Source organism: Tachyglossus aculeatus, chromosome 12 (genome assembly GCF_015852505.1).
Source record: "Tachyglossus aculeatus isolate mTacAcu1 chromosome 12, mTacAcu1.pri, whole genome shotgun sequence".
NCBI lineage: Eukaryota > Metazoa > Chordata > Mammalia > Monotremata > Tachyglossidae > Tachyglossus > Tachyglossus aculeatus.
This window is the reverse complement of record NC_052077.1, coordinates 12,091,024-12,104,941: the sequence shown is the minus strand read 5'-3', so window position 1 is coordinate 12,104,941 and position 13,918 is coordinate 12,091,024. Positions and strand designations below refer to the sequence as shown.

General features: G+C 41.2%; 1 protein-coding gene across 1 annotated transcript in view; it reads right to left on the bottom strand.

Moving 5' to 3' along the window:
* CCSER1 (coiled-coil serine rich protein 1) overlaps positions 1-13,918 on the bottom strand; it is a 430,751-nt gene that overhangs the window by 269,265 nt on the left and 147,568 nt on the right. The window contains exon 6 of the mRNA XM_038755278.1: positions 13,618-13,828. Coding sequence (XP_038611206.1) covers positions 13,618-13,828 — 211 coding nt within the window. The remainder of the gene's footprint in view (positions 1-13,617; positions 13,829-13,918) is intronic.

The following is a 13,918-nucleotide window of genomic DNA, read 5'->3' as shown; positions in this document are numbered from 1 at the left end:
GACCTGCCCAAGGTCACACAGCAGATGAGTAGCAGCATCAGGATTAGAATCCAGGTCCTTCTGTCTCCCAGGCCTGTGTTATATTCGTCAGGCCATGCTGCTTCTCTTCGGATATCCTGCTATCATCGCTCTCCTCACATCTCCTACCTACAAAATTGCACAGCTGTGAGCACCGCTGTTGCTAATCTTGTCCTGCCGTTTGATGCTGAGTATAGTAATTATGGTATTTGTTGAGCGCTTACAATGTATCATTCACCGTTCTAAGCACTGGGGTGGATACAAGATCATCAGATCCCACGTGGGGCTCACAGTCCAAGTAGGAGGGAGAACAGGTACTGAATCCCCATTTTACAAGTGAGGAAACCGTGACACCCAGAATTTAAGTGACTTATCCCAAGTCACACAGCAGGCAAGGGATGGAGCAGGGATAAGAACCTTAGTCCTCTGGCTCCCATACGCATGTTCTTTTCAGTAGGCCACACTGCCATTTGTAGAAGACATTGTTGGGATGTGTCCAGGAGCTGAATGTATCTTCTGTAATAATAATAATAATAATAATAATAATAATGATAATAATAATAATGGCATTTAATAAATTCAGGTCTCACAACAATAGAGGAAGTTGGATGACACCACAATGGCTTTGTTGACCTTCACCTCGGTAGGGAGTTTAATGGGACTGTTGTTGCTACATTTTGCCTTGCAGTCTGCAGAAAGCTAAGTTGGCCTGTCACTCTGTTTTCCATCCTTTGTTTAACCTTGCCTCAGACAGCTTTCCTCAGACTTCTAGCTATCTGAGCTCCTCAAGAGAATTCTTCAGACTTTTTTTCCCCTCTGAGTCCTGGCTGGCCTATTTTGATTAGAGCAGACTTTGTTTTTTGCTAATGTGACAGCAAACACTCTCTTCCCGCTAAGAAGAGCTTCAATAAACTCCTACTTTTGATCAATTAAAAATAATCTGAACATAAGCCTCGTGGATTCATCCACATTTCTGAGGGATTATGCAAATCAATGGCATTTATTACTATTTATCAATTATCAGCATTTATTTAACACCATTTACAAATGGTACTGAGAAGCACCATGGCCCAGGGGATAGAGCGAAGGCCTGAGAGTTAGAAGGACTTGCCACTTTGCTGCCACTCGTCGGCTGTGTGACTTTCAGCAAATTCACTTAAGGTTTTTGTGCCTCAGTTACCTCATCTATAAAATAAGGAGTAAGTCTGTGAGCCTCACATGAAATATGGATTGTGTCCAACCTGATTTGCTTGTATCTACCCCAGTGCTCAATACAGTTCCTGGCACACTGTAAGCACTTAATAATACCATTAAAAACATTATTGAGTGTTTACTGAGTGCAGAGCATGTGTAAAGTGCTTGGGAGAGTTGGATATCCCCTTGACTACTAATTAATGTAAGTTTGACTAACTTCCACTTCCCCAGCCCTGAGCCTGTGGGTTCACAAACGTTTTAAATAATTAATTTTACGCTAAGCTATTCAGTTATGAAACCTTCACTAAATTTCTGATTGTCTAGTGAAAATAAAATGCATTTTTTTTAAAAGCAGGCCTGGTTTTTTTGATCAGTTAAGTAAATAGTTACTAACCAGAATTTATTGCCTCAGTAAATTCAATTAAAAAAAACTCCACGCCCAGAGTTTCTCATTTGTGGTGAATTTTTTTCCAGCCAGAAAGGTTTCTTGTAGGTTTTCGTTTAGACTATCTTCCATTAGTGTTCTGAAATGTCAATTGAGAAGCGTATTTTGATAAGATTGTTGACATTCTAAAAGTGTACTTGGGCTGCCAAAGCTGTTTTGTTGACCTTCTCTTATTTTACATAGCATAGTTCTTGTGGGAAAATTAATCACTGAATAAATATCATGTCACTATTGGGAAGAATTGCAGGCCTAAACAGGAAGACCTAGGCAACCTATTTTCTTTCTTTTGCTTAAAAATATGGAGAGCCAAAAGGTAATGCAAGTTTCCCCTTGTAAAGTACTATTTGGGACTGGGTAGATAGTTTTGAATATTTTTATTTAGGGAAATTGTCAGTGCTGCATCTTTTCCCCCTCCAATCAATCAACGAATGGTATTTATTAAGTAATAATAATAATAATGTTGTTATTTGTTAAGCGCTTCTGGACTGTGAACCCACTGTTGGGTAGGGACTGTCTCTATATGTTGCCAACTTGTACTTCCCAAGCGCTTAGTACAGTGCTCTGCACACCGTAAGCACTCAATAAATATGATTGAGTTTTTGAATATTGAGTTTTGATTGAATATTTGCCAAGCACTGTTCTAAACACTGATAAAAATAGTATTTGTTAAGCATTCACTGTACTCAGTGCTGGGGTGAAGACAAGTAAATGGGGTTAGACGCAGTCCCTGTCCCACATGGGGCTCACAGTCTCAATCCCCATTTTACAGATGAGGTAACAGGCACAGAGAAGTGAAGCAACTTGTCCAAGGTCACACTGTAGACGACTGGTGGAGCCGGGATTAGAACTCATGATCCCTCACTCCAAGGCCCGTGCTCTATTCACTACATCAAGTACTTACAGGGTGCACAGCACTGTATGAAGCACTTGGGAGAGTACAATATAACAGAGTTAGTAGGTAAGATCCCTGCCCACAGCAAGGTTAAAGATTAACTTGAGGGAGTATTGTCAATGAGGGTACCTATCAGCATTTATTAGAAATCCTATTCTAAAAGAAATAGTCTGTAGTTGGCTAAAACAAGGAAAAGTTACAAGGAGGATGGATGGTCAAGGTGGGCAAGTATTACACTGCTCCTTCAGGTGGCAAGATAGGCAAGATCGTGGCACACTGAGAAGGCATAGTAATAATAATAATAATGGCATTTGTTAAGTGCTTACTATGTGCAAAGCACTGTTCTAAGCACTGGGGAGGATACAAGGAAATCAGGTTGTCCCAAGTGGGGCTCACAGTCTTAATCTCCATTTTACAGATGAGGTAACTGAGGCACAGAGAAATTAAGTGACTTGCCCAAAGTCACAGAGTTGACAATTGGCGGAGCCGGGATTTGAACCCATGACCTCTGACTCCCAAGCCCGTGCTCTTTCCACTGAGCCACGCTGCTGTGAACCGTGTGTCACTTCAGCATCTCCCAAAACCAGATCGGGAAATCCCATTTGAAAATAAATCAACATGTCATCCCCTCAATTGTGATTTACCTCGGAGGTATAATTGTCCAACATATAATCACTCTCAATTTCAGTCCATCACAAGCACGTTTACTTGTCTGAACATATTCTAGTGTTGACGACATAATTCAACAATACCATTCTGTACAATATCCAATTATAATATCCTCCTCAATTTGCTCTGTCATCAAATAGTTCAATATCTGCAGTATAGATAAATGTGCCTTTGGAGCTGAATTTACAACTAAAACAAAGCAGGGTCAGGAAATAGTTGTAACTAAGTGGACAAACTACTGCAGGCTGTAAGCAGGGCGCGAGAGTGGTTTTTTTTTTTTTTTACTATTTCCTCTTTCTCCCTGCAGAAATCACAGAGCACCTAAAATGCCACCTGCTACCAGCTTGCGGTACTGGTTCTAGTTTTTTGTTCCATCTTGAGTTGAATGGGAGCACCTGCATTATATCGCATCTGAATTATTAAGACTAGACCGATGAAGAAAATTGAAAGTAAGACACGCATAACAAACAATATTAGCAATTATTCTGTTAATTACTGAATATTATTGCAAAACAAAGATTCAGTGGGATCTAGTGGCTAGAACACAGGCCCGTGGGTCTGAAGGACCTGTTCTTTTATGGCATTTATTAAGCACTTACTATGTGTAAAGCACTGTTCTAAGCGCTGAAGCACTGTTCTAAGCACTGAGAAGCCACGTGGCAATGGAACAACGGGCTTGGGAGTCAGAAGAATCCCTGCTCTGCCACTTTTCTGCGGTGTGACCTTGGGCAAGTCGCTTAACTTCTCTGGCTCTCAGTTCCCTCATCTGTAAAATGGGGATTAAGATGGTGAGCCTTACATAGGACAGGGGCTGTGTTCAACCCGATTAGCTTGTATCTACTGCAGAATTTAGATCACTGTCTGGCACATGGTAAGTGTTTAATGAATGCCACTATTATTATTATTATTATTATTATTCTGGGTCTGCCGCTTGTTTTCTGTGTGACCATGGGCAAGTCAATAAACTTCTCTGTGCCTCAGGGGTTGAAGAACGTGAGCCCCGTGTGGGACAGGGACTGTATCCCACCTGATTTGCTTGTTCCACCATGATGCTTAGTACAGTGCTTGGCACATAGTAAGGGCTTTAACAAATGCCATTATTATTATACAAAGAAAGCACTCCATCTGCAATTAACTATCATGAATGAGGTAATTGTTGTGCTTAAGAAACTGTGATTTTTATTATGCTTTGTTCAACAATCAAGAATGGCATAGTACTTGGTGGTGGTACAGCTGATGGTGTTTGGCAGATAAATTCATCAGGTTTATTTGCTGAGCATCTAAAATATAAGAGCTCTGTAATAGGTACTTTGGAGACTATTAGACCTAAAACAAATCTCAGTTCACAGGGAGCTAATCAATCAGTAGCATTTACTGACTGTTTAATGGGTGCAGAACCCTCTTTGTGGTACGTGGGAGGGTACAGTACAGAAAATGGTTATGATCTCTGCCCTCAAAAGTTCACCATTTAGGAAAGGAGTCAAACACTAAAATCATGTACAGATAGAAGGAAGATGGAAAAGGGGGTATGCATGTGCTTAAATAATCAGGTACCTGAGTAATAGGGTATATGAGATAAAACTTAAAATGCTTCAGGTAATGAATGCTGGGATACAGAGGAGAAGACAGTGGATAAGTAGGAAGAAGAGAGCTGGTTAAGTGACTTCAATCAATCAATCAGTTAGTGACATTTACTGTTTACTGTATGCAAAGGATTGTACTAAGTGCTTGGGAGAGTAGAGAAGAGTTAGCAGACATATTCCCTGCCCTAAAGGAGTTTTCAAGCCAGTGGGGTAGATGGATATTAATAAATAATAGGTAGGGGAAGCAGGAGAGTATAAGGATATGCACATAGGTGTTTTGGGACTGGGAATGGGGCAGCAAAATGCTTAAGGGGTACAGAATCAAGTGAACAGGCAACACAGAAGGTAGGGAGGATAGCGTGGGGAAATAGACTAGTCAGGGAAGGCTTCTTGGAAGAAATGAGGTTTTAGTATGGCTTTGAAGATGGGAAAATGATGGTTGGTTGGATGTACATGTCCTGAAATTATGTATTATAAATTATTTATATTAATGTCTGTCTGCTCCTCATGGCTGTAAGCTCATTGCAGGCAAGAAATATGTCTGCTAACTCTTTTGCACTGTACGCTCTCAAGCTCTTACTATAGTGCTCTACATGCAGTAAGCACTCATAAATATGATTGATTGACTGTACTCAGCATTTGGGAGAGTACAGTACAACAGAGTTGTTTGACCCATTCCCTGTCCTTAAAGAGCTAACTCTGACGGTTAGATTAGGTGAGAGGGAGGATTTGGGAGGGACGATGAGAGGTTAAATATTGGAAAGGTTGATCTTGAGGTGGCAGCAATGTACTGGAGACAGAAGGAAATGTAAAATTGCACATAGACACAGAGATAGCAAAGCAGATATGGAAGCCGTTTTGCTCCCCCAGAACTGTGGCAAGTCAGGGCATGTGAATTCACCCTGGGAGAAATTTGGTTGTTCCTTAGTAAACCTCTAGACTGTGAGCTCATTGTGGGAAGGGAATGTGTCTACCTACTCTGTTGTTTTGTACTCTCCCACGTGCTTAGTACAGGGCTTGGCACATAGTAGGAGTTCAATAAATATCGACTAAGCTATGACGTCTGGAGGCCTAGACAGATTTTGCAGGAGCAAGTCAGCAGCTCCTATTCATTTCCAGCCCATTTTCCCAATACAGAAGCTCCAGATGTGACCATCTCCAAGATGATTTCATTCATTCATTCAATCGTTCTTATTGAGCGCTATGTGCAGGGCACTGTACTAAGCACTTGGGAAGTACAAGTCGGCAACATATAGAGATGGTCCCTACCCAACAACAGGCTCACAGTCTAGAAGGGGGAGACAGACAACAAAACGTGTAGACAGGTGTCAGAACTGTAAGAATAAATAGAATTAGAGCTATATGCACATCATTAACAAAATAGAGTAGTAAATATGTACAAGTAAAATAGAGTAATAAATCTGTACAAATATATACAAGTGATGTGGGGAGGGGAAGGAGGAAGGGCGGGGTGGGAGGGGGGAGGAGAGGGAGGAGGATTTGATATTGAAGCTCTACACTTTCCAGTCTATAAAGTAGTACCCCATCGGGAACCACTATCTAGTCACACCACCAGACTCTTGAGACCGCTGGACTGTAAGCTTTTTGTGGGCAGGGAATGTGTCTGTCTATTATTGCATTGTACTCTCCCAAGCACTTAGTACAGTGCTCTGCACACAGTAAGCGCTCAATAAATATAACAATGAGTGAATGACCAGCACTCTTCTCTCCGCCTTAAGAGCATTTTAAATCTAAACTTTGTATATTAAAAGGATATTTTCAAACCTGGGCTTCAGCTGCTTTGATTGCTCTATGGGGCTTGGAATTCAGAGGCAAGTGATATTGAAGAGCTTAAGCTCAATTATCCTAATGGATTCCATTTGATTCTAAACCATTTCAACTTAGAAATGAATCAGCCAAATGTAGCTCACAGTAATCTGGGTCAGAACAACATTTTTTTTTCCAAATCACAAAACTTTTTACTGGTAAACAAATATTTTTTTCTTGACCACCTCTCGACACCATTCAAAATCAAATCAATTGCAAACTTCAAGTCCTAAGTACTGATTTCATCTCACAATGCCGTTAAGAATAAAATCTTCTCACTACATCACCTCAGAAGAATTAACATGCCAAGGAGATGAGTTCAAACTATCCAATTTACCTGAGAAAAGAGTGCAGTGAATATGAGGCATTTTTAAAAGCCAATTTACCTGGGAGGGAAATAGTAATTGCTTTAAAGTGAATATTTGACACCCATCATTGGAATATGTAATTTAAATGTTACCGAAAGTCAAACTAGTTATATTAGCTCTGTGCCTGAAGGTAGAGGGTTGAAACTACTTGTAAGTTTGTCAGAATCAATCAGTGATATTTACTGAGTGTTTACTGTGAGCAGAGCATTGTACTAAGTGCTTGGGAGAGCACAATATAAAAGAGTTGGTAGACATAGTCCCTGCCCAAAAGAAGCTGGCTCCACTCCACTCATCCATAAGTTATATTTTTCCATTCCTTTTCTCCTCCTCCTCCTCCTTCTCCCCCTTCCTTTTTCTCCTCTCCCTCCCTCCATCCTCCTCTTGTTGCCACTAGAATCTTGCCTGCAATGGAAAGCTAGGGGAATTCTTGGTAATTTCCACTTAGTTCACTCCCCTTTCTTCCTGGAAATAATAATTGTGATGATACCATAGAAGATTTGTGGAATTTCCTCAATGTTCCATATGTTGAGGGTTTGTGGTGATATCTGAGGATTATGTCCCCTTCTTGTTTGTAAATGTATCCAGGAATTCCATCAGAGCCAGTTTTTTTTTTTCTTCTGTTTTTCAGATTTTGACTGGAAATGTTGCTTCCTCCAAGAAAAGAAACAGTGTGGCTTAGTGGAAAGAGCATGGGAATGGGAGGTCAGAGGACCTGGCCTCAGTTTCTTCTTCTGTAAAATAGGGACACAGAGCAATGTAACAAAGTGGGAAAGTACAAAAGTTGGTAGATAAGATCCCTTCCCAAAAGGAGTTTACAGCCTGGGATTAAATAAATAGCTATTCTCCCTTCTTTTTAGACTGCTCCATGAGGGTCAGTCGCTGTCCCTGGCCTGATTATCTTGTATTTATCTCAGTGCTTAGTAAGGTATGTGGCACATGGTAAGTGCTTAACAAATACATTTCTAATTATTACTTTTAAAGTCAAATTAGCACAATAGTTTGATGAAGAAGACTGGATTATTATTATTATTATTATATTTGTTAAGCACTTCCTATGGGTCAAGCCCTGTTCACTGGGGTAGATACAAGTTAACCAGGTTGGACACAGTCTCTGTCCCACATGTGGCTCACAGTCTAAGTAGTAGCAAGGAGTAGGATTTAATCCCCATTTCATAGTTGAGGAAACTGAGGCATAGAGAAGTTAAGTGACTAGCCCAAGCTCACACAGCAAGCAATTGGCAGAGCCGGGATTAGAATCCAGGTCCTCTGATTAACAGGCCAGTGCTATTTCCACTAGGCGATGCTGCTCCTTACACTTAACTTTGTACATTTAGCTCCAAGTACTGCTCTAATTATTCAAGTCCAACATACACACTACATGTCATGATGGAGAAGATCCGGAGAGTGCCTGGCAGAAGTCAGGGGGAGGGAAGATGGACAGAATTGTGATCATTTGGTTTAGATGAGAAGTGATGTGGAAGCATGATTTTTAATAAATCCATATTCCAGTCTTCCTCAATCCCTACTGAGGACAGAGCAAAGCAATAGCTTAGAAGTAGCTATATCATAGAAATGTGTGTCTGTTATACCACACTCTCCCAAGAGCTTAGTACAGTGCTCTAAAGACAGTAAGCGCTCAATTAATATGAGCCTTAATCTCCAGCCCCCTTCAGTTTGCCCAACTATCCCCCCTGACTGGAGAGGCTAAATTTCTCTTCAAACCAGGCCTGGAAGGAGCAGCACGGCAGACAGAAGAGCCCTTCATTAATGCCTGCCTCCAACTCTAGACCCTAAACTCCTTCTGAGCGGGGAATGTGTCTGCCATCTCTGTTGTACTGTACTTTCCCAAGCACTTAGTACAGTGCTCTGCACACAGTAAGCACTCAGGAAATAAGATTCATTCATTCAATCGAATTTACTAAGTGCTTACTGTGTGCAGAGCACTGTACTAAGTGCTTGGGAAGTACAAGTTGGCAATATATAGAGATGGTCCCTACCCAACAACGGGCTCACAGTCTAGAAGGGCGAGACAGACAACAAAACAAAACATGCGGACAGGTGTCAAGTCATCAGAATAAATAGAAGTAAAGCTAGATGCACATCATTAACAAACTAAATAGAATAGTAAATATGTACAAGTAAAATAGAGTAATAAATCTGTACAAACATATATACAGGTGCTGTGGGGAGGGGAAGGAGGTAGGGCAGGGGGGATGGGGAGGGGGAGAGGAAAGAGGGGCCTCTTGATTGATGATGATGGTGATGATGATGGGACAGTAGTTCACAATTCTTTTATTTGACATTCCAAAGATAATGATGCTCAGGTTCCCAGAGCAAAAATGAGTGAGGCTATGAAGAGAGGCTCTTTAATTCCAACATACTTTATACCCCAATTAGGAAGGGAAGTTTTTCCAACAATTTCCTTGGAGATTTTACATAACATTCCCTAACAAGTTCTGTGAAATTCCACTGAAAATAATGGAATTGTTTTGATTATATGCATATTTCTCCAGAAACACTACCTTAATCCCACTATCTTAATCTTCAGCTTGCTTTCTAACAAGAAAGTAGGCCAGTGCGTGTCAGGTGCTGTCATTTCTCACCACTCAATCTGAACTAGAGCATTACAAAACAAAATTGTAGAAGATTGTATCAAGTGTGATTTCTCATTTTAGCTTTTTTAATTCTAAAAAGAGACATTAAAAATACATCTTACTCTCTTCTCACTCAAATACCACCTTGATAAATTTGAACCTTTAATACAGATTAGATGGCTCGTTATTATATACATCTATAAATGTATACTTATCAGCTATGCCTGGTAACAAACCATGAAATGAAGGAATCACTAATTTCCAGCATGCACTACTCGATAAAAGTATCAGAATGAAATGAAAAGTTGCTAGAATAAATCAGTAATGCTACACTGATCAATTGCAGTGTTATTTAAAAAACAAAAATCTGCACTGTGTTTTGTCAGTTTAACCATTTACATGCTCCTTAAATCACTAGCTAGCACCACGAATGTAGCTTTCAATAGAGGAAACTTTTTTAAAAAACGTTTTTTGCTAAGTGCTTACTTTGTGGCAGTCATTGTACTAAGTGCTGGGGTAGATACAAGCTAATCAGATTGGTCACAGTCCATGTCCCACAAGGGGCTCACAGCCTTAATCCCCATTTTTCAGAAGAGGGAACTGAGGCATGCAGAAGTGGAGTCACTCGCCCAAGGTCCCACAGCAGACGAGTGACAGAGCCAGGATTAGAATGCAGATACTTTTGATTTTCAGGCCTATACTTTAACAACCAGGCCACGCTGCTTCTTCTGGGTTAAAAAGACACTTTACTCATGATTTTTCCAATGGCTATTTCCCCTTCATAGATGAGTGTGGAAACAGGTCAGCCCCCCGGTTCCCGGGATCCTGTGTCTGACTTTCAGGGGGCTTCACACTGGCTTTGACCTGAGTCCACCTGGCTTAGTGACCCATTTTCAGTGGCCACTTGTGGCCAACTGCTAAGGAGCCAGGGGAGTCCTTCCCAGACTGAGCCCCTTCCTTCCTCTCCCCCTCGTCCCCCTCTCCATCCCCCTCATCTTACCTCCTTCCCTTCCCCACAGCACCTGTATATATGTATATATGTTTGTACATATTTATTACTCTATTTATTTATTTATTTTACTTGTACATATCTATTCTATTTATTTTATTTTGTTAGTATGTTTGGTTTTGTTCTCTGTCTCCCCCTTTTAGACTGTGAGCCCACTGTTGGGTAGGGACTGTCTCTATATGTTGCCAACTTGTACTTCCCAAGCACTTAGTACAGTGCTTGCATTTCAGCGCTTAGAACAGTGCTTTGCACATAGTAAGCGCTCAATAAATACGATTGATTGATTGAGTGGACAGAGAGGAGAGGGTTAATGAGCACAGGTAGGAGTGCTTTGTTTCGCTTGTATCTCCTGCGGAATGGAGAAACATTCCGGCTTTCTGTTCCTGTTGTGTGTTCCTGCAGCCGGATAATAATAATGATGGCATTTGTTAAGCGCTTACTATGTGCAAAGCACTGTTCTAAGCTCTGAAGTTAGGGACCCACACTGTGTATGTTGGCTGGACCCCTGGAATAGCCATTTTGGGGCCACCAAGTGCTTTGCACATAGTAAGCACTTAACAAATACCATTATTATTATTATTATTATTATTATTTACTAGCCAGCCTAGTTATCTTGCAAAACTGTGATAATATCAGGGCTTGAACACACTGTAACAGGACACTCTAATACCTACTGCCAGATTTAATGTCTGGACTGTATCATAATAACAATAGTAATATTAATAATAATCACTGTGATATTTAAGTGCTTACTATGTGCCAAGCACTATTCTAAGCACTGTGGTAAATAATAATAATGGCATTTATTAAGTGCTTACTATGTGCAAAGCACTGTTCTAAGCACTGAAGTAAGTTAGGGACCCACACTGTGTATGTTGGCTGGACCCCTGGAATAGCCATTTTGGGGCCACCAAGTGCTTTGCACATAGTAAGCACTTAACAAATACCATTATTATTATTATAATTTACTAGCCAGCCTAGTTATCTTGCAAAACTGAGATGGTATCAGGACTTGAGCACACTGCAACAGGACACTCTAATGCCTGCTGCCAGATTTAGTGTCTGGACTGGGACTGTATCTTATAATAACAATAGTAATATTAATAATAATCATTGTGATATTTAAGTGCTTACTATGTGCCAAGCACTATTCTAGGCACTGTGGTAAATAATAATAATGGCATTTATTAAGCGTTTACTATGTGCAAAGCACTGTTCTAAGCGCTGAAATACAAGCAAATCAGGTGGGGGACAGTCCATGGAGCCCCCAGTCTTAGTCCCTGTTTCACCCATGAGGTAAGCGAGGCACAGAAAAGTGAAGTGATTTGCACAAGGTCACACAGTGCACATGTGGTGGAGCTGGGATTAGAACTCAGATCCTTCTGACTCTCAGGCTCGTGCTCTATCCATTAGGCCACTCTGTTGCTTTTACTCTGGTGTTGTCTCCCAAGTGCTTCCTACAGTGTCTTGCACTCAGTAATAATAATCATCATCATAATACGTACCAGAAAACAAACAGATGAACAGTAATGTTAATTGTGCCATTTGTTAAGTGCTATGTGCTAAGCACTAAGAGAAGTGCGAGATAGGTAAGACACAGTCCCTGTCCCACATGGGTTTCACGGTATAAGTAGGTGGGGGAACAGGTATTGAATCGCCAGTTTCAGATGAGGAAACTGAGGTACTGAGAAATGAAATGAAATGACTTGCCCAAGGTCACACAACAGGCTCCCTGACTCCTAAGCCCATGTTCTTTTCACTAGGCAACACTGCTTCCCTTCAGTAGGTGCTCATGGCTCAGTGGAAAGAGCTCGGGCTTTGGAGTCAGAGGTCATGGGTTCGAATTCTGGCTCCACCACATGTCTGCTGTGTGACCTTGGGCAAGTCATTTAACTTCTCTGAGCCTCAGTTACCTCATCTGTAAAATGGGGATGAAGACTGTGAGCCGCCCGTGGGACAACCTGTTCACCTTGTAACGTCCCCAGCGCTTAGAACAGTGCTTTGCACATAGTAAGCGCTTAACAAATTTTATTATAATATATGCCAATGATTCACTGACTGTTGAACTTTGGCATTCCCTTCTTGCTTCCCCAAGACAATGAAATATTGTCCCCAAAGTCACCAGGATAAATAGCAAAGTCCTGAATAAAGTCAGTCTCCTAACACTGAAACTGCGCTCACTGCAACACAGCTTTTCCAGGTGTAATACTGGAAGAAAATGGATGATGATAGAACACCCAAACAGCTGCTCTCTGATAAGCTAAAATTAAGCCACCAAGAAGCAGGGAAACAGAGGAAATACTTCAAGATGCAGCAAAACAAGGGCTTCAGACAATGCTTCAATGCAGCAGAAAACCAGAGGACAACTGTGATTAACAGGCCGATATGGTACACTTAAATCAAGGAAAGAGCAGCTCTTTTAGAACAGAGAGTCTTTAAGAGAACTGTAAGGAAAAGGGGAAAAGTGAAAGATTTATAGAAAAATGGGGCAATACTTCCAGGTAGCACAAATAGTGCCAGATACAACTTAAATGTCCCTGTCTCCCCTATATATAAAATCTTAAAAATAATTAATAATTATAATAGTTATGGCATCTGTTAAGCGCTTACTATGTGCCAAGCACTATTCTAAGCATTGAGGCAGATACAAGGTTATCAGGTTGGACACAGTCCCTGACCCACATGGGGTTCACAATCTAGGAAGGAGGATTTAATCCCCATTTTACAGATGAGGGAACTGAGGCACAGAGAAGTCACTTATCCTAGGTCACACAGTCGACACGTGGCAGAGCCGGGAGTAGAACCCGGGTCCTCTGACTCCCAAATTTGAAACACTTTTCAATGCTCTGCTTCCATACATTCTCTTGTCTCTGCTGTGTAATTTTATAAATACATCAACTAAGGGCTTAGTACAGTGCTCTGCACACATTAAGTGCTCCATAAATACGATTGATTGAATGAATGAATGAATCAACCGGCTCTGATATGATTCCATCTCACAGAGCAGCAAACCATTACCTCTTGAAGAACTCTTTTCATTTTCAGGAGGAGGGTCTTGACAGCCGTACAGTCCTGCATCATCAGTCTGAAGGGAAAAGAATCGACGACTCCGCCTTCCTCCAGACCTGCTGATGGCCATCCCAGGGATGGACTACTGAGGTCTCTGGGGACGGGGGGGCCCCTGGAGTCACTCCCGCTGGCCTCTTTTGAACACTTCAGGGAAAGGTTCCTAGTGAAATAAAATAGAAGTCAAGTGAAAGTGTGGCCGAGTTAGAACCCAGTTTCCACGTTACAACACATTCATTCGGTCAATCATATT